The sequence below is a fragment of the Bombina bombina genome, chromosome 2, assembly GCF_027579735.1.
Source record: "Bombina bombina isolate aBomBom1 chromosome 2, aBomBom1.pri, whole genome shotgun sequence".
Taxonomy (NCBI): Eukaryota; Metazoa; Chordata; class Amphibia; order Anura; family Bombinatoridae; genus Bombina; species Bombina bombina.
This window is the reverse complement of record NC_069500.1, coordinates 893443457-893470075: the sequence shown is the minus strand read 5'-3', so window position 1 is coordinate 893470075 and position 26619 is coordinate 893443457. Positions and strand designations below refer to the sequence as shown.

The 26619-nt window shown below is 41.5% G+C and overlaps 1 protein-coding gene across 1 annotated transcript in view; it reads right to left on the bottom strand.

Moving 5' to 3' along the window:
* LOC128649793 (UDP-glucuronosyltransferase 2A1) overlaps positions 1-8522 on the bottom strand; it is a 165748-nt gene extending 157226 nt beyond the window's left edge. Inside the window, exon 1 of the mRNA XM_053703257.1 lies at positions 8404-8522. Within this exon, the coding sequence (XP_053559232.1) occupies positions 8404-8509 (106 nt within the window). The 5' untranslated portion in view covers positions 8510-8522. The remainder of the gene's footprint in view (positions 1-8403) is intronic.
* Between the last annotated feature and the right edge of the window lie 18097 nt (positions 8523-26619).

Here is a 26619-nt window from a genome sequence, read left to right as displayed (position 1 = left end):
GTTGTAGGAGAGTGTGTGGTGTGTGTGTTGTTTGAGAGTGTGTATGTTGTATGAGAGTGTGTGGTGTGTGTGTTATATGACAGTATGTGATGTGTGTGTGTGTGTTATATGAGAGTTTGGGTGGTGTGTTGTAGGAGAGTGTGTGGTGTGTGTGTTGTTTGAGAGTGTGTGGTGTGTGTGTTATATGACAGTATGTGATGTGTGTGTTATATGAGAGTGTGGGTGGTGTGTTGTAGGAGAGTGTGTGGTGTGTGTGTTGTTTGAGAGTGTGTATGTTGTATGAGAGTGTGTGGTGTGTGTGTTATATGACAGTATGTGATGTGTGTGTTATATGAGAGTGTGGGTGGTGTGTTGTAGGAGAGTGTGTGGTGTGTGTGTTGTTTGAGAGTGTGTATGTTGTATGAGAGTGTGTGGTGTGTGTGTTATATGACAGTATGTGATGTGTGTTGGAAAGTTTGGAGAGGGGATAGGACCAAGTGTAATCAACAATATCCTATATCATTTTGGCAATATTTACATATCATGATACAATTTATACACATAAAGGTAGTTTTATACAATTTTTAATACATTTGTATACATAGTACTCTCATAAAGATAGTACTGTAAGTAATATTTGTTGTTTTAAAAAAATATAGACTACTTATTGCATTTTAGAACCCCCCCAAAAAATAAGCAGCCAGGAATTATATTTTTACAAAATGTGTGTGTGAGTGTATATATATATATATATATATATATATATATATATATATATATATATATATATATATATATATATATATACATATATATATATATATATATATATATATATATATATATATATATATATATATATATATATATATATACAGTATATATATATATATACTCTGCATGTTTATTTATAATATGTTATTTAAAATCCCAAAAGTAAATTAAATTCATGCATTTCTTCTATATTCAACATCTTTACCATAGGCAATTAAAATACAAACCAAATGTAACATATATCAGCATTCTCAAATGTTTTCTTATGATACCAGCATAAAATGAAGCAAAGCTGCAGTATCTTACTGAGCGTGTGGGTACACTGTGTGCTATGAGATAAAGGACAGAGCTGGGCTGGAAAACACTGAAGTGATTCAGCAGCTTTTATATAAGATGGATAAAAAACATGGCCTGGAAGTTTTCATTTTCATGCATTTGTCTAAAGAGTTATATAATATTATTTTCTAATATTCTTGGTAAAACATTGACAGTCGAGAGAAAGGAAAACGTTCAACTTGCTCAAGAAGATGAAAATAAGGGTGAAGTAAATTTAAAAAAATGATTAATGCTGTGAATGGGAACGTCAGAAATATGATATTTTTTTCACTGCTGTGTTGTGATTTTATTACATTAAAAGCGTCACTTTCATAGAAGCAATTTACCTCATGTACATCATAATAAAGGTTAAACTTTAAGCTGGAAACACTCAAAGTGCAAGTTGATTGGATTCAACAAGCCAACATCCAGTTCCTGTCTCCAGATTACCTGGAAAGGGCATAACCTACAAATGGCTGAGTTGTGAGAGCAACAGAGATTAGACAGTGGGACCAAAGACACACTTTAAACAGCACAGATAAAGAGTATACTATTAATAGTAAATTAATTCAGTATTTAAACATTTTGCTTGCTCATTTAAAGTGCCATAAAACATGTTGAGATCTGTGCATATACTAAAAGGGCTAAGTAAGTAAAAATAGTTTGCATAAAAAAATTGTTAGTTCATTTTCAAAAAATAAGCACAAATACTTAAATAGCCATGCTGTATGGAGCAGTCTACTCCACCCCCCTTATCAATGTTTAGACACATATAGGATACGCAATTGACGTAAGTGGATTTGCTGTATTTCCGAGTCTGGCCAAAAACGTGAGTGGTACACCTGTCCCTGCAAGACTCGTAATACCAGCGGGCATTAAAAAGCAGGGTTTATAACCCTAACGCACAACTCGTAATCTAGCCGTGCATTTCCAATAATATACCATTAACTTTTTTTTTTAATATTATATTTAAGGTTTCACTGAAATTACAATAGGAAACAATATATATTGATACTTATTGTAGTTTCTCGACAAGCACATCTCAATGTGAAAATATCTTGTCAGCTGCAACAAATACATCAAAGGGCACAACAAATCAGTACCAAAATTCTAAATGACAGGTTATCACGTATCACACAGAACTGCCGATAATGGATGCCGATCACTGAAATCCCAAATGGGTTCATGGTTATTGGTCCTTGTAGAGTGGTGTTTATAATAAGTGTTAAACAATCTGTCATTTGTATTAAGGTAAGATGGGTATACTCGGCATGATTGATCAACAATGTTTTTCAAACTTTTAATATGCTAAAAGTGAATTCATTAAGAAAACGTTATTTTCCGTTTTGGCCAGATTTTAATCTACAGTAAATCAAGAAGAACAGTGTGAGATATTAATTTTCCTACGAATAAAGTGGTCACAATGTATCTTATCTTCTAAAACTGGATTCTAACAATTCTCACACTGTAAATCAGGAAAGTGCTTAGTGATTAGGTTTACAAGATTGGCAAAAGTTTCAAACCTGACTCTACAGAATGAGGTTTGTCTTTGTCGAATATCTATTACTGAAAAAAGATGACAACGTGAGGTTCTAGAAACTGTAAATCAAGTTTTTTTTTAAAACATTTCGGTGTCTACTAAGTGGGGTTAAGAAGAAGTGAATGCACCTATGGATCACCTTCGAATACAGGCTTGCAATAGCCTGCTACGCCAACTGTAACAAGGCATTTCTCAATCCCCCAGACTTCTCTGACTGGAGAGATTGACAGCCCCTGATCAGGGAGCAGGGGGTGGCGTTGCACACGTGACATTGTGCAATGGTAAATGTGGGCAACGTATTGCTGCCCAGTAGTCACAATGCCAGATGGAGAGGGGCGGAGACTCCCACTAAAAGACTCCCTGTTAGCATTAGCAATGTCTGTGATGCACTTATTAAAGGGACATGAAACCCAACATTTTTATTTCTTGATTTAGATCAGAACATATCATTAAGATTAGACCATATAATTTTAAAAAACTTTCCAATTTACTTTTATGATCAATTTTTCTTCATTCTCTTGGTATCCTTTATTTAAGAAGCAGCAATGCACTACTGGGAGCTAGGGGAACATGTAGGTAAGCCAATGATAAGAGGTATAAAGATGCAGCCACCAATCAGCAGCTAGTTCACAGCTCCTGAGCCTACCTAGGTATTATTTTCAACAAAGGATATCAAGAGAACAAAGCACATTAGGTATACTTTAGGAAGTAAACTAGAAAGTTGTTTAAAATTGCATGCTCTATCTGAATCATGAAATAAATATTTTGGGCTTTATGTCCCTTTAATTATACAACATATATTGCATATTAAACACATTCAGAACTCATCAATCTATGTCAAAACATCAGACAAACTTCTAAACAAACTGAGCTGGCAAAACACTGCCAATGTTACATAATGTAAACTGGCACTGACTTTATCATCATAAGTGTAATGCAGGCAATCAACAGTTAAAATCAAGGCTGTAACATGGAGACGCTTGTGTGGTTTGTGCCTTCTCTGCCCACCTGTCAAGATGACCAGATGCCCCCCTCACATTTACATGTACTGATTTTTTATCATTAACATGCATCATAATATGATCTTTTTATTGTCATAGTGGTCTTTATGCTTTAATTACCTTTATTTTAAAAATAATAAAACCGAGCTGCAGATTGCTTTGCACTTTTTTAGAAAAAAAGGCAAATTAGCAGACCTATTAGTAAAGCTCTTTCTCACAAGAGATTACATTAAGTGCTTCCTTCAAATGTCAACTATTCAGATGTTTTTAATCAATTCCATACGCCCAACAAACCAGCATGAAATGGCTAAAGTGATTATCATACAAAAAAAAAACTACTAAAAAATTGGGCATCCAGAAGGAGGACCCTTGCCCCCCCCTTGTATTTTGCTCAAGGTAAAATGGTAAAGCACACTTTTGCAACACACAGCTAGATTAAAACTTACTCTTCTATTTTGTTTTCCATCTATCTACCTGTTTGCTTGCAAGACAGTGCCAGACTTTCTATGATTTAATATTTTTGTTATGTAATTTTTTCCTATGGGCTTTGCACCCATGCTGACCTGAAGTTAACTGTTTGAGTCACTGAGAGCTGCGCAGCTGTCTGTGAGTGCTGGTGAGTACCCAGGGCTGTGAGTTTTGCAGTGGAATGGGACATACTCCAGCTGTGGTTTGGGGGTGCAATCCATTTTTGTGCTTTTTATGTATCTAGCTAAATTACAAAAGGCCTGTGGCACCCTTGTTTGTATCACAGTTTGTTTGGATTTAATCATTCATTGTGTTGCTGTAGGTTACAGACCCAGGGAGAGAACATGACATTCTGGATTAACATCATTTGGCCAAATGCTGTAACTTACTCTACTATTTTGCTTGCAAAATAATGCAAGAGTTTCTCTGTGGTGTGTGTGTGTGTGTATATATATATATATAAAAAATATTTCTTGTCTTTTTGGATTAGCTCCTAGATTTTCAAATCATATTTGTCAAGCCCTGCCTTATAGCTAAACATAAGCATTCACTTGAGTCACTCTTGTCGCCAATTAGTTACCATATTTGAAATTATGCAGCTCATGCATATGACAAGCAACTCTGTATACTACTTATGTTGCCACTGATATTATTATCCTTATTTTATTCATCCCCAAGCCCCCCCCTCCCATGTGCGGAAGCCCATGGACTGAAATCTCTCTTTGCATAACTGGGGGTTTCAACAGTGTACTGGGATTTATACTCATAATATGGAACATTGTATGATAAAGTATAATCTTTTTTATCTTTCCCTTTTTTTTCTCAAATTATATGGGGGATCACTATCATTATTTATATAAATGGCTTGTCGATTATACATTTTTTAGGTTTGGGTTTTTTAATAAAGTGGATTTTTTTATAGTTATCCAGGATTTTGGGTGTAGTATCATTTTACAAACAAGTAAGACCCACGTTGTGCAGCTGCATTGGAGCTGAACTGGAACCAAAACAGGGTAAAGGTCATCCAATCATTGTTGTCTAAGCGGAGTGCCATAGGTGTGGCTGATCAGACCGCTAGTACAATATCCATAGAAAAAAGAAATGCAGGCACTGCTCAGAGGGTAAAAATAAAATGTGTCCTTTATTTCAAACTGATTAAAAACAATGTCCATAGCAAGACAAACAGACAAGGGAGTGTGGGAAAGATGGCCTGGCGCGTTTCGCGCCCTCTAGTGGTGCTTAATCCTAGGCTGTAGTATGTAAGAAGGAATACCCTTTTATAGTCATTAACCCCTTACTCATAATACAAAAAGTGACAAAAAAACAATAATGAATTAAAACAATCGTAAGGATCAATTAATAAAAGATTGGACCCATCTCATAAATGTACATAGTATATGGGATAAAAGGCACTTGCACTAGTAACAGAAGATGGTATGAACAATCAAAAATACATCATGTGGGAAAAATGAAGATAAACGGAAAAAACATGGGAAAGCATAATACATATTTTTAGAATTACTGGTAAAGTAACCATAAGTGTGTTATACATTCTCACTACACCACATATTAATGGAATGAATAAAGAAATTATAACTAAGCCACATAAACAAACAATGCCCAGTTAATCATCTATAAAATAATTGATGTCACATTCCTTATTCATACCATTAGGATAACGTGAGGGAAGTCTCAGGCTCTAGAATAGTTCCTTTTTATCCAAATATTTTTGCTTATTACCTCCCCTTGGCAGAATGGTAGCAATGTCAATAATTTGTACAGACATATCTGCAACATGGGAAAAGTGAAATCAATTGAAATGGTTGAGTCTTTGCAATAATTTTTGACATCCCTAACATGCTTGCCATATCTGGTCCTGACTTCACGTATGGTTTTGCCCACATACTGGCAATGACATATATTGCATGTTAGAAGGTAAACTACAAATGTTGTTTTGCAATTTGCATAGAAATGTATGCTGTGTTGAGAGTTAGCAAAGCTTGAAACAAAAGTATCCCTAATAACCTAATTGGAACAAGTGATACAATCTCTACTTCCACATTTATAATTGCCTTTCCTGGACAACCAGTCGAAAGTACCTGTAGTTTTATTATTTCTCACTAGACTAGGAGCGAGTAATCTAGCCAGGGTTTTGGGTTTTCTAGGAACAAATCTACATGTATTAATAAGAGGCTTAAAGGTTTTATCCCCTGATAATATATAGAGATGTTTTTTAAGAATTTTTACCACATCATTATATTTTTGCGAGTAGTCTGTAGTAAATACTATTGTATCCCTACTGCCACTATCTAAGAAATGTGTATTATGGGTATTATGACACTTATCAATACGATTTACTTTATGTTCATGATTTCTAACTGAAGTTCTACAGTCTTCTAATAAGGTTGAATCATAACCCCTCTTAATTAGTCTTTCATTTATATAGATTGTTGTTCGTAAATTGTATCAGACTTTGTATTCCTACGTAACCTGATGAACTGACCTCTTGGGATGGCTTTAATTAAATGTTTGGGATGCTGGGAAGTGGCATGGAGAATGGTATAACCAGCAATGGGTTTTCTAAATGTTTTGGTAATGATCTGATTATCAATAATCTGGAGTGTAAGATCCAAGAAATTGACCTGTTGTCTATTGAATTCTCCAGTAAACTGTAAGCCCACTTCATTTAAAATTTAAGTATGCCAACAACTCCCCTAGAAAATTAAGGTTCTCATCATTTTGTACCACCAATAACAGATCGTCAATGTATCGAAAAAAATAACTATTTGTTCCTGCCAGTGGTTACGTATGGTGTAAACATATGACAATTGACAAAATTTACTTATTAAATCTATAAACTCATGAGATTACAATTCAATTAGAGCAAGTATAAATATTCCTCTTCTACTATATCAGATACTTACATTTATATATAAATAATAATAGCAATGTATTATTATTTATTTTCTGTAGAAAATGAAGATTTTAACCTTAATGTGATAAAATATTCACTACAGAATATATAAATACGCTACACTGAAGAACAGGGATGTTCAGAATTTTAAATGGAAGACCATTTTTAAATATTAATTTCTTGCAATATATTTTCTTTTATTGAAATAAATATATATATTCAAATTTATTTTATCTAAGGAAATAATGCTGAGGATAATTTGATGTGTTTTCTTCTTCTGAGCTCTCCTATTCATATTATTTTCAAATAGTAGTGTATCCTACATGTAGATATTTTCAGTATTCTATAAAAAAAAAGGAATGTGAGCTCCCTATTCCATCCAAAGCACAGATATATTTAGTAATTTTATTTTAGTACTACTATTAGGACTAGTCTTAACTAAAATCATTCAGCACTTTTGTTTAGAAAAACATTTGGAACAAGCCCACAACAATATTTCCTTTTAAAAAGTATGGCATATTATTAAGATTTAATAAATCATTTATTACATAGGAAGTAAATCTTAAGAGGCCTATTTAACAAAGGTCGTGCGGATCAGGTCCACAAGACCTTGCTGAATGCGGAGAGCAATACGCTCTTGTGAGCTGCTGGTGCAACGCTGCCCCCTTGCAGACTGGTGGCCAATCGGCCGCCAGCAGGGGGTGTCAATCAACCCGATCGTACACGATCGGGATGAATTGTGGTGATTCCTGTCCACCTGCTCAGAGCAGGTGGACTGGGTTATGGAGCAGCAGTCTTTAGATTGCTGCTCCATAACTTGTGTTTCTGGCGAGTCTGAAGACTCGCCAGAAACACGGGCCCTCATAAATGGGCCTCTAAGAGTTTAAAATATATACTTATATTATTGATGTTTTTGTTTGATCCTCTGCCCCATTTGGCTTCCTGGTTCTTTGTGACGCAGCGAGTGGTCCCACAGGGAGACATACAACTAAGGGGATTGCAGGGCATGCACATATCAACAAGATTTTTTTGCAGAGTGCCATATGGCTAAGAACATGATTGGCTAACGTCACTGAAATAATTTTTTTTTTATTTGAACGGAGGCGGCCGGAGCAGGGTAGCAAACGAAGATGAATAAAGTAAAAAAAAAAAAAAGAGATATGGTATATTAGCTAATAGATGATAAATTAACCTATATATTAATTTTAATAAGGTTTCAAATCTGTTTTCACATGATGTTAAATTTACAATCACGTTAAGTTAGGTTACGTTTAAGATCAGTAAATCATGTCTTTGAAAAAGTAATTTTAAAAAAACATTACAATTTATAACATAATTTTAACCAATAAAGATTAATTTATTGTACACATTAGATAGAGGTGCAATTAAACAGAATGCATGCGGTAACTCACCTAGCACACTGCTGTAATAGAAATCCCACTCTTTCCAAACCAAGAACTGGAACAGGTCATGAACAAAGTACAACAAAGAGTTTTGAACTCTTTCCAAAAAAAACATTTGGTCAGACAGTTCAGAAGTGGCAGCGGGTACAAAAGATGCTGGGGCTGGTGCTTTTCCACAAAGTCTTTCAAACACAAAACCTGCAGAAAACCTCAAGGTATAGATAAAAGGAACATTAAGCTTCTGAGCGAGCAATTCCCCACATGGAATTACTGGATCTGATAGAACAATATCAAAGTTTGATAACTGAAGCTTGTGCACTAAAGTCTTTTGTCTGACGACCCCTTCGCATATCTGCTTGTGTATATATGTGACGTTTCTTGAAAGGCTTCTTAGTGTAGTGTAAATCTGCCAAAAAGAGACTTTATTTCTCTCATATATCCAAAACTGGAGGAATTTCCCCCAAATTGACTGGAGTTCTTGGGCAGTAAACTTCACTTTTACAACTTCTAAGTATAGACCTGACGACTCATTTGCCACCTGTTGAGGTGAGGCACTATGAACCAGCATTGTGACTCTGTGACCCTTAAAAATCAGTTCATCAATAATCAATTTCAGGCTCATGAAGTGGCTGTGTTCTGCTGGCCATATTAATACATTTCCACAGAGAGATCTCCCAGCAAGCAGCAAGTGAAAAATACATGATTTAACGATGCATTGCATGAATAGCATTTCTCCAAAGCATAACCGAATAAAGATCAGAAAAGGTAGAAGCTGTATGTAGCATAGAGACAATCCCTGAGCTGGACTGGTAAATACTGTATCTCAGAAAATGATTAAATATTCATGCTCTCTGTGAGAGACTAAGTGGCTTGGAGGATAGCCTGTAGCTGTTATAAAACATGGAGTGGATTTGAGTTTAGGAGTGGATTGGATTTTGTAAAGTATGAATTAGATAACTCTGATTCTAGAATTAATGTATGGGGGGGGGGGGGGGGTTGTTTTCTTCTTTGTGTTTCATTTATTTTTAACTTAGCTATTGTTAATTTGTTTAAGACTTCTTAAAGGCTCATTGTACACTATATTTTTCTTTGCATAAATGTTTTGTAGATGATCCATTTATACAGCCCATCAGGGAGTGTTTTCGTAAAAATGTATAGTTTTTCTTATTTTTTAATAACATTGTGCTGATTTTCAGACTCCTAACCAAGCACTACAGTGCCAGATGTATACACACGTTTACAGACTCCTGCTGGCTCCTGTTTATGTGATCTGTCTTTTCATATGCAGGGAAGGGGGGGGGGGGGTGTCTGCTCTTCTTGTTTACACAGCCCCTTTCAGTGGGTGTCCGAGACTACCTCATCAGCAATGCTACACTGGGAGCTTCTAAGTAAGTTTTTTAATGGTTTTATACTGGATTTTTAGATCAGTATCTGTGCATATTCCTTTTTATAGTAGTGTCTATTACATGCAATTATATGAAAATTGGTTGCATTAAAGAGACAATGGGGCCAAATGATCAAGCTCTGAATGGAGCTCCATAACTGGTCCGCTCTAAAGCCTCTAAAGGCTGCGGTCTGCAATCCACCCGATCCTATGCGATCGGGCCGATTGACATCCCCTACTAGCGGCCGATTGGCCACGAATCTGCTTGTGCAATGTTAAATGCTGACCGCGTATGCGGTCAGCATTCAGCGATGTCTGTCGGACATGATACGCTACAGCGTATCATGTCGGACAGACATTGATAAATTGGCCCCAATGGCACTACTTATATCTATTGTAAGAAGGGTTTTTCAAATATATATAAATCTTAACTGAATAGCGAAGTAATATTTCATCAGTTACAAAAGGTGCTATGTATCAAAAGAAAGTATTTATTTACAATTCCAACATAGAGCTGGACAGGATACATACAACAGCCCTCGTCCCTTCAGGTATAGAGAAGTTTTAAGATGAATTGTTAAGAAATAAAAATATTCTTTATTGGTACATAAATTAAAATGGGTGAAAACACACACTTAAAAACTGACTTGCTACTATGTCGCAGAGATCAGTATTAAATGATTGTTAGGCTGTAATGCTCGTGAACTATTTCCCTATCAGACCAAACTTGGCCAGTATCTTCTTTTCCCGGTGTCAAGTTGAAGGATATCCCAGAACAAAGTGAGTTTAAGAAATGAGGTAAGGTCAGAGAAAGGCAGAGTTCGGCAATAGAAAGGCAATCCAGCAGTTCACGGGTTAACCAAAAGAATGGTCAGAGACAGGCAGAGGTCAGCACCAATAAGGCAATCAGCGGTTCAGGGGTTAAGTAATAGAGTAGTTTTGAAACAGGTAAAGTTCAGTAACAATAAGGCAAACAGCAGTTCAGGGGTTAAGCAAAATATAAGCACCCAGGAGCACACACAGTAACACCTATACTTGGGAGAGAGCAGCATCTGAGGCCAGAAGTGGTGTGTTGAGATTACATCATCGCCACAACAACTGCCGCAACCATGGCAACAGCCGTGGTAGGGAAGGCAGAGCCGCTGCCAAGACAGAGCAGCGTGACACAGCCTCCTTCTCAAAGGGTACCCCAGGGACCCTAATGTGGTTTGGAGGGGTGAGCAGAATGAAACCTGGAGACCAAAGATGGAGCATGCACATCACGGGTTGGAATCCAGGAACGATCCGCCACAGAGTAACCCCTCAAATACACTAAGTATTGAAGTTGCCTGCACCTGAGTCTGGAATCTAGGATTTTAGTGACCCCATATTCTGGTTCATCATGAAGCAAGAGTGGAGGAGGAGGAGGTCTGAGTCAAGTATATCTGTTCATGATGTAAGACTTGAGCACTGATATATGGAAGACTGGGTGTATGTGCAGGATTCTGGGCAAAGCCACTCTGTAGGCAACAGGAGAAAGTATTTTATAGACCTTGTATGGGCCGATATACCTAGACCCTAATTTATGACAGGGTTGATGTAAAAGAACATGTCGGGTAGAGACCCAGACGCGTTCACCTACTGAAAAGGCACGAACAGTAGCTCGATGATGATCGGCAAACCTCTTGTATCTGGAGACAGCTGAACATAACTGAGAGCGAATACGTTGCCAATGAGTAGTGAGGTCAGTAAAGCGATGTTCTGCAGCAGGAACCCCTGTATGCTGAGCAGAAAGAGGAAAGACACAAGGTTGATAGCCTGCAGCCGCTTGAAATGGAGAACATCGTAGAGAGGAGTGCCAGTGAGTGTTCTTTGCCAGCTTGGCCAGGTGCAACAATTCAGACAAATTGGTATGTAGAGAATTGACATACGTTCTGAGATAAGTCTTGAGATTATGATTCATTCTCTCCATTAGCACATAAATTTGGGGATGGTAACCAGAGGACAAGGAAACAGTGGTTCCAATCAACTTGCATAAAGCTCTCCAAAAGGTAGAGATGAATTGAGGACCTCTGTCAAAACGATATACACAGGAATCCCATGAAGTTGTACCACATGTAACAGAAAAGGGTTGATAATTCTTGGGCAGACGGCAACTTGGTCAAGGGTATGAAATGGGCAAGTCTAGAAAATCAATCCACCACAACCTAGATTACCATATGATGGTTAGAAGGAGGGAGATCCACAACAAAATCCATTGCTGTGTGTGTCCAGGGTTGTTTGGGAGTAGACAATGGTTGGAGTAGGCCATGGGGCAAGGGACGGGGAGTCCTATTAGCAGCACAAGTCTGACAGGCCTTAACATAATCCTGAGAGTCAGACTTCATAGTAGGCCACTATACATGTCGGGAAAGAAGTTTAAAGGTTCTTGTCATACCAGGATGTCCTGATAGTTTGCTGTCATGAGCCCAGGACAGCATAAGAGTGCGAAGGTTTGGAGGTACAAAGAAGATATCAGGAGCTGGAGGGGCTTCAGGAGGTTTTCTAGACTGGGCACGATGCAGTCTTTGAAGAAGAGAGGTGTTAAGGTGAGCAAGCACACTGGACAGAGGAATGATTAGCTCGATAGGTGCTTCAGAAGAGTCATTAGACTGAGGAAACTGACGGGAAAGAGCATCAGCCTTTTTATTCTTGGTCCCAGGAAGATAAGAGTCTCTGAAGTTAAAACGAGAAAAGAACAAGGCCCACCTGGCCTGTAAAGGACTGAGTCGATGAGCAGTCTCTAGGTACATCAGATTCTTGTGGTCAGTGAGAATCTGAATGGGGTTGGTGGTACCCTCTAGTCAATGATGCCATTCAGTCAGGGCCATATAATGGCTAAGAGTTCACGATTACCCACATCGTAATACCTCTCTGCAGGAGTAAACCATTTTGAAAAAAAAGGCTACAGGGTACAACTTGGAGGTTAAAGGGTCCACCTCTTGAGTGAACTGTAGGTAAGGATAAGGATGGCGGAGCACAGGAGCAGAACAAAAGACCTTTTTCAGATGAGGTAAAGCATCCACAGCTACAGGAGGCCAATTCTTGCAGTCTGTTTCGTTTAGTCAGCTCAGTGAGTGGAGCAACGATTTGCGAGAAGTTCTTTATAAACTTGCAATAATAGTTGGAAAACCCCAAGAATCTCTGTAGTTCATTTAATGAGGTGGGTTGAGGCCATTCGAGAACTGCGGTTAGCTTTGTAGGATCCATGGCAAAACCCTCCTTTTAGATGACATATCCAAGGAACTGGATCTGGACTTGATCAAACTCACATTTCTCCAGCTTGGCTACTAGAGAATTGTTTCTGAGGTGAATAAGTACCTGTTTTACATGCTCATGATGCTCCTCAAGAGTGGAGGAGAATATGAGGATGTCATCCAAATAGACGATGAAAGTGCGATTAAGGAGGTCATTGAAGACATCATTGACGAATGCTTGGAAGACAGCAGGGGCATTGCACAACTCAAAAGGCATTACAAGGTATTCGTAATGCCCTGATCTCGTGTTGAAGGCAGTCTTCTACACATGTCCCGGGAAGATACGAATGAGATTGGACGCCCCACGTAGATCCAACTTTGCAAAGTAGCAAGCATTTTGCAGCGAATCATATAATTCAGTGATTAAAGGAATAGAATAATGGTTCTTGATTCTAATGTTGTTTAGGGCTCTGTAGTCGATACAGGGACTGAGACCACCATCCTTTTTACTGACGAAAAAGAAGGAGGAGGAAGGGTGAATAAAGCCTTTAGCTAAGTTCTCTTGGATATATTCCTCCATGGCTTTGGTTTCAGCTTTGGAGAGCGGATAAGTCCTCCCTTTAGGAAGTGGGGCTCCAGGAAAGAGGTCAATTTTGCAGTCGTAAGGACGGTGTGGTTGCAGCACATCAGCTGCTTTCTTTTCAAAGACATCCATACATTCTGCATATACTGAGGGAAGATTAGAAGGGGTCACAAGGCTGGCTATAGGTATGTGATGCAGTGGAGTAACCTTAGCCAGGCAGAAGTGAAATCAGGATTTACCCCAGGAGGCCAACTGTCCCTCAGTCCAGTTGAATTGAAGATTGTGTTTACGTAGACAAGGAAGACCAAGGATAACTGGTTGTGCAGGAGAATGAATGACATTGAACTGCAACTGTTTGGTATGTAGGACTCCCACAGTCATGGTTAGGGGAGCTGATTTGAAATGGATTAAACCTGATCCAAGGGGAGTGCCATACAGAGTGGTTATTTTAAGACATTGTTTTTTCTAAAGAAGAGGCAACCCTGTGTGAATCATGAAACGGTGATCTAGGAAATTTCCAGCTGCCCCTGAATCAATAAAGGCTTGAGCGTGGACAGAATTCTGAAGAAAGGTAAGGGTAACATGTACCAAGATCCGAGAAGAGTGAGGGGAATTAGTAGTGGCCAGGCATAGAGGTACCACATTGTTTTCCTCTAAGCTTTTGTTTTTCCCGACAGTATATCACAATTCTTGAGTTGGTGTGAATTAGAACCATATTAGAAACACCGTCTTAATCTCCTTCTTCTCTGTCTTTCAGATTCAGAGGACTTAAGGGAAGAGAGATCCATGCGTTCTTCTTCAGAGGTAACTGGATGTGCTGAAGGGGTAGAGGATAGTCTAGTAACTGGACGGATAGGAGGACGAGAGGTAAGGATTCTGCGAGTTCCCTCTCTCTCAGCTTGTCTCTCCTGAAAGCAAGAATCCAGACTGATGCAAAGTGTTATGAATTCATCCAGGGAAGAAAGAACATCACAATAAGTGAGCTCATCCTTGATGCGCTCATGCAGGCCTCTCCTGAAGACCGCTTTGAGAGTACTGCCATCCCAACTGGTCTCATGTGCCAAGGTGCGAAACTCAATGTCGTATTGTGCCACAGATCTATTGCTCTGGCGGAGAGAGCCAAGGGAGAGTATTCTGCAGCAGAAGTGCAGCCAGAGGTCCCAAATATGGAAGATAATGCAGAAATGAAGGTATCTGAGCACTCTGTTCCAAAAAGGGGGAGACCCAGGATAGGGCCTTGTCTTTCAAAAAGGAAATTATAAAAGTGACCTTTGACTGATGAGACTGGAAAGTGTGAGGGTCATTGCGGAAGTGCAGCCTGTACTGGTTGAGAAAACCCCTACAGTCGGTTGTACCCTCATACCAGGCAATGGTATCCAGGGTATACTACTAGAAACAGGGGAGAAGGTTGCAGCACTAGCAGCAGGGACCTGCTGTGTGGCAACAGGAGCAGCGTTTTTCTCTGAAACCAGTGAGGAGAGCATAGCGGTTATAGTCTCTAGTTTAGAATCCAAATTCTGCAAGTGTATGACATGGGTTCCCATGGCCCAAGTATAATGCAATGCTTGTGGGATATTTCCCTATCAGACCAAACTTGGCAAGTAATCTTCTTATCCTGGCGTCAAGTGGAAGGATAAGGAAATATCAAAGAACAAACTGAGTTTAAGAAATGAGGTAAGCAATACTCATGGTAGACAGGGTAGTCCTTCACGGCAATAAGGGTAAGACAGAGAATGGTCAGAGACAGGCAGTGTTCGGCAACAGAAAGGCAAACCAGCAGTTCAGGGGTTAACCAGTAGAATGGTCAGAGACAGGCAGAGTTCGGCAACAGAAAGGCAATCCAGCAGTTCAGGGGTTAACCAGTAGAATGGTCAGGACTGGGACAGGCAGAGGTCAGCAACAATAAGTCAATCCAACAGTTCAGGAGTAAACCAGTAGAATGGTCAGGAACAGGCAGAGGTCAGCAACAATAAGGTAAAACCAGCAGTTCAGGGGTAAACCAGTAGAATAGTCAGGAACAGGCAGAGGCCAGCAACAATAAGGCAATCAGCAGTTCAGGGGTTAAGCAATAGAGTAGTCTTGAAACAGGCAAAGTTAAGTAACGATAAGGCAAACAGCAGTTCAGAGGTTAAGCAAAATATAAGCACCCAGGAGCACACACAGTAATAACTATACTTGGGCTAAGTGCATAAAGTGAGAGGTATTTACATAGGCACAGGTTCGCGCCAAGAAGATCAAACAGGAGAGCGGCATCAGAGGATAGAAGCATTGTGCGGCGATGACATCATCTCCACAACAACCGCTGTGACCATGGCAACGGCCATGGTAAGGAAGGCAGAGCAGCTGCCAAGACGGAGCGGCGTGACATAGGCTAAAGGTACTGACAGTCTAAATATATGAGATTGAATTCACAGTTTATTGTATATAAAAGTGGTTTAAATGACCATAGGTCGGCTGTAACTGTTGCCACTATCGATAGTAGGGAATACATAGATCCTGTGGCTATTGTCATTCATAAGTCCCTAACATTGTAAGGACAAATATCTAAGCTGCTGGATATCTACATAGGAGCCTGTGATACCTCATTCACAAAATTAAGTATAAACCTCTAATAAATTATGTAGTATAATCAGGAGTCAGTGAATATGTATACACTGCAAATAATCAGTTGCCAGGGTACCACTTGTGTGTCTTAATGTTATCAGGGTTGATAATTAATAAGTCAAAATATCACATTTTATATCGTGTGTTGGCCTGTAAGATTCCAAATGTTTTACATAAATTCTTAAATGAACTAGGTATAGATTCCTGGAGGATATAGACTTAACATATATATGTTAAAGGCTGATGTACTATATTGCGCACTGTGTGGTCTCAGGTATCCTGGAGTGTGAACCACCTAACACAATATGTATAAATTGCAGCGTTACTTGTGCAAAGATAATATGCAGCAATTCAAAAGACTACCTGTCTGTAGGTTAACTGCTGGATTTATTAAAGTAAGAGGAGATACGTATAACCTGGTTTCTGAGAACCACAGATTAGAAGATAAATACTTGTGTCTTTTGAGAAAGCCAATATGGTGAAACATGTTAAGGGGGTTAGAAGGTAATTGGGTGCCCTTTTTTAATTTACTCTGGTTGCCTATGTTGGAGCGTTATTAACAGCTCAATTATTCATACACCGCATTAGGCGGCTCTCATGCTAGCATACATATGGTCTCACAGTGACCACTGACCAAACAGCTGCATTATATATATAAGCGGAATATATTAACGAGTATTTTCACTCTAGCTCAGTTAAGGGCACATCACCAACAAAACCTAGTCTGTTGTGGCAGCAAGCAAGACGCTGCTAATTTCTATCAATATTTCTATCCATCAAGTGCGCTATTGCCACTATAGAATTGCATTACACACAAGTATTTATCTGCTAATCTGTGGTTCTCAGAAGCAAGGTTATACGTATGACCTCTTACTTTAATAAATCCATTAGTTAACCTACAGACAGGTAGTCTTTTGAATTGCTGCATATTATCTGTGCACGAGTAACGCTGCAATTTATACATATTGTGTTAGGTAGTTCACACTCCAGGATACCTAGACCACACAGTGCGCATTAGTACATTAGCCTTTCACATATATATGTTGTCTATATCCTCCAGGAATCTATACCTAGTTCATTTAAGACTTCATGTAAAACATTTTAGAATCTTACAGGTCAACACACGCTATTAAATGTGATATTTTGACTTATTAATTATCAACCCTGATAACATTAAGACACACAAGTGGTACCCAGGCAACTGATTATTTGCAGTGTATACATATTCAATGACTCCTGATTATACTACATAACTCATTAGAGGTTTATACTTAATTTTGTGAATGAGATATCACAGGCTCCTATGTAGATATCTAGCATCTTAGATATTTGTCCTTACAATCGGCGAGATTATGAGTCTTGTGTTAGCCTTAAAAAGCAGCGTTGAGAGGTCCCAACGCTGCTTTTTAACGCCCACTGGTATTACGAGTCTGGCAGGTACAGGTATACCGCTCACTTTTGTTCCGCGACTCGAGCTTACCGCAAATCCCCTTATGTCAATTGCGTATCCTGTCTTTTTAATGGGATTTGCCTAACGCTGGTATTACGAGTCTTGGAAGAAGTGAGCGGTAGACCCTCTCCTGTCAAGACTGATACCGCATTTAAAAGTCAGTAGTTAAAAGTTATATTGGCTAACGCCATAACATAAAACTCTTAACTAAAGTGATAAAAAGTATACTAACACCCATAAACTACCTATTAACCCCTAAACCGAGCCCCCCCCCCCCACATTGCAAACACTTAAATAAAGTTTTTAACCCCTAATCTGCCGACCGGACATCGCTGCCACTTTAATACATATATTAACCCCTAAACCGCCGCACTCCCGCATCGCAAACACTAGTTCAATTTTATTAACCCCGAATCTGCCGTCCCTAACATCGCGACACCTACCTACATTTATTAACCCCTAATCTGTCGCCCCCAACGTCACCGCTACTATATTAAATTTATTAACCCCTAAACCTAAGTCTAACCCTAAGTCTAACCCCCCTTAACTTAAATATAATTTAAATAAAACGAAATAAAATAACTACAATTAAATAAATTATTCCTATTTAAAACTAAATACTTACCTATAAAATAAACCCTAAGCTAGCTACAATATAACTAATAGTTACATTGTAGCTATTTTAGGATTTATTTTTATTTTACAGGCAACTTTGTATTTATTTTAACTAGGTACAATAGTTATTAAATAGTTATTAACTATTTAATAACTACCTAGCTAAAATAAATTCAAAAGTACCTGTAAAATAAATCCTAACCTAAATTACAATTACACCTAACACTACACTATCATTAAAATAATTACCTAAATTACCTACAATTAAATAAAATAAAGTACGAAAAAAACCCCACTAAATTACAGAAAAAAATAAAATAATTACAAGAATTTTAATCTAATTACACCTAATCTAATCCCCCTAATAAAATAAAAAGCCCCCCCCAAATAAAAAAAGCCCTACCCTATATTAAATTACAAATAGCCCTTAAAAGGGTCTTTTGCGGGGCATTGCCCAAAAGTAATCAGCTCTTTTACTTGTAAAAAAAAATACAATACCCCCCCAACATTAAAACCCACCACCCACACACCCAACCCTACTCTAAAACCCACCCAATCCCCCCTTAATAAAACCTAACACTATCCCCTTGAAGATCACCCTACCGTGAGACATCTTCACCCAGCCGGGCACAAGTAGTCCTCCAGAGGGGCAGAAGTCTTCATCCGATCCGGGCAGAAGAGGACCTCCAGAGGGGCAGAAGTCTTCATCCAGACGGCATCTTCTATCTTCCGGAGCGGGTCCATCTTGAAGCCAGCCGATGCGGAGCATCCATCCAGACCGACGACTACACGACGAATGACGGTTCCTTTAAATGACGTCATCCAAGATGGGGTCCCTTGAATTCCGATTGGCTGATAGGATTCTATCAGCCAATCGGAATTAAGGTAGGAAAAATCCTATTGGCTGTTCCAATCAGCCAATAGAATGCGAGCTCAATCCTATTGGCTGATTGGATCAGCCAATAGGATTTTTCCTACCTTAATTCCGATTGGCTGATAGAATCCTATCAGCCAATCGGAATTCAAGGGACGCCATCTTGGATGACGTAATTTAAAGGAACCGTCATTCATCGTGTAGTCGTCGGTCTGGATGGATGCTCCGTGTCGGCTGGCTTCAAGATGGACCCGCTCCGGATGGATGAAGATAGAAGATGCCGCCTGGATGAAGACTTCTGCCCCTCTGGAGGTCCTCTTCTGCCCAGATCGGATGAAGACTTCTGCCCCTCTGGAGGACCACTTGTGCCCGGATGGGTGAAGACGTCTCACAGTAGGGTGATCTTCAAGGGGGTAGTGTTAGGTTTTATTAAGGGGGGATTGGGTGGGTTTTAGAGTAGGGTTGGGTGTGTGGGTGGTGGGTTTTAATGTTGGGGGGTATTGTATTTTTTTTACAGGTAATAGAGCTGATTACTTTGGGGCAATGCCCCGCAAAAAGCCCTTTTAAGGGCTATTTGTAAGTTAGTGTAGGGTAGGGATTTTTATTATTTTGGGGGGCTTTTTATTTTATTAGGGGGATTAGATTAGGTGTAATTAGTTTAAAATTCTTGTAATTATTTTATTTTTTTCTGTAATTTAGTGGGTTTTTTCGTACTTTAGTTTATTTTATTTAATTGTAGTTAATTGTAGTTAATTTATTTTAATTTAGGTAATTAATTTAATGATAGTGTAGTGTTAGGTGTAATTGTAACTTAGGTTAGGGTTTATTTTACAGGTAAATTTGTCTTTATTTTAACTAGGTAGTTATTAAATAGTTAATAACTATTTAATAACTATTGTACCTAGTTAAAATAAATACAAAGTTGCCTGTAAAATAAAAATACATCCTAAGCTAGCTACAATGTAACTATTAGTTATATTGTAGCTATCTTAGGGTTTATTTTATAGGTAAGTATTTCGTTTTAAATAGGAATAATTTATATAATTGTAGTAATTTTATTTCATTTTATTTAAATTATATTTAAGTTAGGGGGGTTAGACTTAGGGTTAGACTTAGATTTAGGGGTTAATAACTATAATAGTGTCGGCGACGTTGGGGGCGGCAGATTAGGGGTTAATAAATGTAGTTAGTTTGCGGCGACATTGGGGGCAGCAGATTAGGGGTTAATAAATATAATGTAGGTGTCGGCGATGTTAAGGGCAGCAGATTAGGGGTTCATAAGTATAATGTAGGTGGCGGTGGTGTCCGGAGCGGCAGATTAGGGGTTAATAATATAATGCAGGTGTCGGCGATGTCGGGGGCGGCAGATTAGAGGTTAATAAGTGTAAGATTAGGGGTATTTAGACTCGGGGGTTCATGTTAGGGTGTTAGGTGCAGACATAAATGTTATTTCCCCATAGGAATCAATGGGCCTGCGTTAGAAGCTGAACGTTGCTTTATTGCAGGTGTTAGTTTTTTTTTCAGCTGAATCAGTCCCATTGAATCCTATAGGGAAATCGTGCACAAGCACGTTTAGCCAGCTCACCGCTACCGTAAGCAGCGCCGGTATTGAGGTGAGATGTGGAGCTAAATTCTGCTCTACGCTCACCTTTTTGCAGCTAACGCCGGGTTTAAAAAAAACTGTAATACCAGCGTTACTTTAGGTGAGCGGTGAGCTGAAACTAAGCGTTAGCAACGCACCCCTGTTACCGCAAAACTCGTAATCTATGTGAATGTTAGGGACTTATGAATGACAATAGTCACAGGATCTATATATTCCCTACTATCGATAGTGGCATATTATCTGTGCAACAGTTACAGACGACCTATGGTAATTTAAACCACTTTTATCCTATAATATAAAAGGCCAAGTGTGTTTGTCTGAAGCTGTCATGCGCAGGAGAGCATGCGCGAGGACAAACACACTTGGCCTTAAACAGAGTTTCAGATTGACCTGGCATACCGAGTGTGAGGGGGGCTTGGCGCGTGCGGGGTCTGACCGTGAGAGAGCGGATAGAAAGAGAGCAAGAGGGGGGATAGAGAGAGCAGAAGAGAGGGAAAGAGACAGCAAAAGAGAGGGGAGAGGGAGAGCAAAAGAGGGGGGAGAAAGGGGAGAGAGAGCAAAAGAGAGGGGAGAGAGAGCAAAAGAGAGAGAGGAGAGCGCAAAAGAGGGGAGAGAGAGAGAGACACAGAGAGAGAGAGCGTGCAAAAGAGAGGGGGAAAAGAGGGGGGGAAGAGGGGGGAAAAAGAGAGTGCAAAAGAGGGGAGAGAGAGCAAAATAGAGGGGGAGAGAGAGTATAAGAGAGAGGGAGAGAGACAGCAAAAGAGAGCGGGAAAGAGCAAAAGAAATCGAAGAGAGAGAGAGCGCAAAAGAGGGGGGATAGAGAGAGCAAAAGAGGAGGGATAGAGAGAGCAAAAGAGAGGGGGAGAGAGAGAGCACAAAAGAGGGGGGATAGAGAGAGAGAGCAAAAGAGGGGGGATAGAGAGAGAGCAAAAGAGGGGGGATAGAGAGAGAGCAAAAGAGGGGGGATAGAGAGAGAGCAAGAGGGGGGATAGAGAGAGAGCAAAAGAAGGGGGATAGAGAGAGAGCAAAAGAAGGGGGATAGAGAGAGAGCAAAAGAAGGGGAATAGAGAGAGCAAAAGAGGGGGAATAGAGAGAGCAAAAGAGGGGGAATAGAGAGAGCAAAAGAGGGGGAGAGACAGCAAAAGAGGGGGAGAAACAGCAAAAGAGAGAAGGGGAGAGCGCAAAAGAGGGAAGAGAGAGACACAGAGAGAGAGAGAGAGAGAGAGAGAGAGAGAGAGAGAGAGAGAGAGCGCAAAAGAGAGGGGAAAAGAGAGGGGGGAGAGGGGGAAAGAGAGAGCGCAAAAGAGGGGAGAAAGAGCAAAAGAGAGGGGGAGAGGGAGCATAATAGAGAGAGGGAGAGAGACAGCAAAAGAGAGGGGAAAGAGCTAAAGAAATCGAGGAGAGAGAGAGAGCAAAAGAGGGGGGATAGAGAGAGAAAAAGAGAAGGGATAGAGAGAGCAAAAGAGAGGGGGAGAGAGAGAGCAAAAGAGGGGGGAGAGAGAGAGCGCAAAAGAGGGGGGAAGAGAGAGAGTGCAAACAAGGGGGGATAGAGAGAGAGAGCAAAAGAGGGGGGATAGAAAGAGAGCAAAAGAGGGGGGATAGAGAGAGAGCAAAATAGGGGGGATAGAGAGAGAGCAAAAGAGGGGGATAGAGAGAGAGCAAAAGAGGGGGATAGAGAGAGTAAAAGAGGGAGAGAGAGAGAGCGCAAAAGAGGGGGGATAGAAAGAGAGCAAAAGAGGGGGGATAGAGAGAGAGCAAGAGGGTGAATAGAGAGTGCAAAAGAGGGGGAGAGACAGCAAAAGAGGGGGAGAAACAGCAAAAGAGAGGAAGGGAGAGACAGAGCAAAAGCGAGAGGGGAGAGCCCAAAAGTGGGGAGAGAGACACACAGAGAGAGAGAGCGCACAAGAGAGGGGGAAAAGAGGGGGGAGAGAGAGAGAGAGAGAGAGAGCAAAAGAGAGGGGGAGAGAGACAGCAAAAGAGAGGGGAAAAGAGCAAAACAAATGGAAGAGAGAGAGAGCAAAAGATGGGGAGAGAGAGAGAGCAAAAGAGGGGGGATAGAGAGAGCAAAAGAGGGGGGATAGAGAGAGCAAAAGAGGGGGAGAGAGAGAGCAAAAGAGGGGGAGAGAGAGAGCAAAATACAGGGGGGAGAGAGAGCAAAAGAGAGGGGGGAGAGAGAGATAGATAGAGAGAGAGAGAGCAAAAAAGGGGGGATAGAGAGAGAGCAAAAGAGGGGGGATAGAGAGAGAGAGCAAAAGAGAGGGGGATAGAGAGAGAGCAAAAGAGGGGGGTTAGAGAGAGAGCAAAAGAGGGGGGATAGAGAGAGAGCAAAAGAGAGGGGGAGAGAGAGAGCAAAAGAGAGGGGGGAGAGCGCAAAAGAGAGGGGGGGAGAGCGCAAAAGAGAGGGGGGGAGAGCGCAAAAGAGAGGGGGGAGAGTGCAAAAGAGAGGGGAAGAAAGAGCACAAAAGAGAGGGAGGAAAAGAGGGGGGAGAGAGACAGCAAAAGAGAAGGGGGAGAGAGCAAATGAAAGGGGGGATAGAGAGAGAGCAAAAGAGAGGGAGAGAGAGAGCAAAAGAGAGGGGGAGAAAGGGGAGAGAGAGAGCAAAAGAGAGTGGGGAGAGAGCAAAAAAGAGGGGGAGAAAGCAAAAAAGAGGGGGGAGCAAAAGAGAGGGGAAGAGAGTGCAAAAGAGAGGGAGGAAAAGAAAGGGGGGAGAGAGAGAACAAAAGAGAGGGGAGAGGGAGCAAAAGAGAGGGGAGAGAGAGCAAAAAGAGCAAAAGAGAGGGAGGGAGAGAGAGAGCAAAAGAGAGGGAGAGAGATAGCAAAAGAGAGGGAGAGAAAGGGGAGAGAGCAAAAGAGAGGGGAGAGAGATCAAAAGAGAGGGGGGAGAGTGCAAAAGAGGGGAGGAAAGAGAAGGGAGAGAGACAGGGAGCAAAAGAGAGGGGAGAGGGAGCAAAAGAGAGGGGGGAGAGAGAGCAAAAGAGGGGGGAGAGCGCAAAAGAGTGGGGGAAAGAGGAGGGCGAGAGAGCGCAAAATAGAGGGGAGAGAGAGAGCATAAGAGTGGAGGGAGAGAGAGCAAAAGAGAGGGGAGAGAGTGCAAAAGAGAGGGAGAGAGAAACAGCAAAAGAGGGGGGATAGAGAGAGCAAAAGAGGGGGAGAGAGAGAGAGAACAAAAGAGAGGGGAGAGAGAGAGAGAGAGAGAGAGAGAGAGAGAGAGCAAAAGAGGGGGGGAGAGAGAGAGAGCATAAGAGAGGGGAGAGAGAGAGAGAGAGCAAAAGAGAGGGGGAGAAAGGGGAGAGAGAGAGAAAAAGAGATGGCGGGGAGAGAAAAAGAGAGGTGGCAGAGAGCAAAAGAGAGGGGAAGAGAGTGCAAAAGAGAGGGAGGAAAATAAAGAGGGGAAAGAGAGTACAAAAGAGAGGGGAGAGGGAGCAAAAGAGAGGGGAGAGAGAGAGCAAAATAGAGGGAGAGAGAAAGCAAAAGAGAGGGAGAGAGAGAGCAAAAGAGAAGGGGAGAAAGGGGAGAGAGAGCGCAAAAGAGATGGGAGAGAGAGCAAAAGAGAAGGGGAGAAAGGGGAGAGAGAGCGCAAAGGAGATGGGAGAGAGAGCAAAAGAGAGGGGGAAAGAGAGGGAGAGAGAGCAAAAGAGAGGGGAGAGAGAGCAAAAGAGAGGGGGAGAGAAACAGCAAAAGACCGGGGAGAGAGAAAGAGCAAAAGAGAGGGGGGAGAGAGCAAAAGAGAGGGGGTGAAAGGGGAGAGAGCAAAAGAGAGGGGAAATACAGCAAAAGAGAAGGGGAGAGAGCAAAAGAAAGGGGGAGAGAGCAAAAGAAAGGGAGAGAGACAGCAAAACAAAGGGAGAGAGACAGCAAAAGAGAGGGGGAGAAAGGGGAGAGAGCAAAAGAGAGGGGGGGGAGAGAGCAAAAGAGAGGGGGGAGAGAGCAAAAGAGAGAGGAGGAGAGCGCAAAAGAGAGGGAGGAAAAGAAAGAGGGGAGAGACAGCAAAACAAAGGGAGAGAGACAGCAAAAGAGAGGGGGAGAAAGGGGAGAGAGAGAGCAAAAGAGAGGGGGGGAGAGAGAGCAAAAGAGAGGGGAGAGAGCAAAAGAGAGGGGGGAGAGAGCAAAAGAGAGGGGGAGAGAGAGCAAAAGAGAGGGGAGAGCACAAAAGAGAGGGGAGAGGGAGCAAAAGAGAGGGGAGAGAGAGCAAAAGAGAAGGGGAGAAAGGGGAGAGAGAGAGCAAAAGAGAAAGGGAGAGCAAAAGAGAGGGGGGAGCACAAAAAGAGGGGAGGAAAAGAGAAGGGGGAGAGAGAGGGAGCAAAAGAGAGGGGAGAGAGAGCAAAAGAGAGGGGGGAGAGTGCAAAAGAGAGGGGGAGAGTGAAAAAGAGAGGGGGAAAGAGGGGGGGGGAGAGAGAGAGAGAGAGCAAAAGAGAGGGGAGAGAGAGCATAAGAGAGGAGGGGAGAGAGATCAAAAGAGAGGGGGAGAGCGCAAAAGAGGGGAGGAAAAGAGAAGGGGGAGAGAGAGGGAGCAAAAGAGAGGGGAGAGGGAGCAAAAGAGAGGGGAGAGAGAGCAAAAGAGAGGGGGAGAGTGCAAAAGAGAGGGGGGAGAGTGCAAAAGAGAGGGGGAAAGAGGGGGAGAGAGAGAGAGAGCAAAAGAGAGGGGAGAGAGAGAGCATAAGAGAGGAGGGAGAGAGAGAGCAAAAGAGAGGGGGAGAGAAACAGCAAAAGAGCGGGGATAGAGAGAGCAAAAGAGAGGGGGAGAGAGAGAGCAAAAGATGGGGATGGAGAGAGCAAAAGAATGGGAGAGAGTAAGCAAAAGAGAGGGGGGAGATAGCAAAAGAAAGGGGGGAGAGAGACAGCAAAAGAGAGGGAGAGAGACAGAAAAAGAGAGGGAGAGAGAGAGAGAGAGAGAGAGAGAGCAAAAGAGAGGGGGAGAGAGAGAGCAAGCAAAAGAGAGGGGGAGAGCGCAAAATAGAGGGGAAGAGAGAGAGAGCAAAAGAGAGGGAGGAAAAGAAAGGGGGAGAGAGAGCAAAAGAGAGGGGAGAGAGCAAAAGAGAGGGGAGACAGCAAAAGAGAGCAGAGATAGCAAAAGAGAGGGGAGAGAGCAAAAGAGAGGGGCAAGAGAGCAAAAGAGAGGGTAGAGAGAGCAAAATAGAGAGAGAGAGAGACAGCAAAAGAGAGGGGGGAGAAAGGGGAGAGAGAGCAAAAGAGGGGGAGAGCACAATAGAGGGGACAGAGAGAGAGCATGCAAAAAGGAGGGGGGAGAGAGAGAGAGCAAAAGAGAGGGGGGAGAGCGCAGTAGAGAGGGGGAGAGCACAAAAGAGAGGAGGGAGAGAGCGCAAAAGAGAGAGGGGAAAGAGAGGGGTAGAGAGAGAGCAAAAGAGAGGGGAGAGAGAGAGCAAAAGAGAGGGGGAGAGAGAGAGAGAGAACATAAGAGGGGGGGGAGAGAGAGAAAAAGAAAGGGGGGAAAGAGAGGGGGAGAGAGGGAGCAAAAGAAGAAGGATAGAGACAGCAAAAGAGAGGGGGGGAGAGACAGAGCAAAAGCGAGAGGGGAGAGCCCAAAAGTGGGGAGAGAGACACACAGAGAGAGAGAGCGCACAAGAGAGGGGGAAAAGAGGGGGGAGAGAGAGAGAGAGAGAGAGAGAGAGAGAGAGCAAAAGAGAGGGGGAGAGAGACAGCAAAAGAGAGGGGAAAAGAGCAAAACAAATGGAAGAGAGAGAGAGCAAAAGATGGGGAGAGAGAGAGAGCAAAAGAGGGGGGATAGAGAGAGCAAAAGAGGGGGGATAGAGAGAGCAAAAGAGGGGGAGAGAGAGAGCAAAAGAGGGGGAGAGAGAGAGCAAAATACAGGGGGGAGAGAGAGCAAAAGAGAGGGGGAGAGAGAGATAGATAGAGAGAGAGAGAGCAAAAAAGGGGG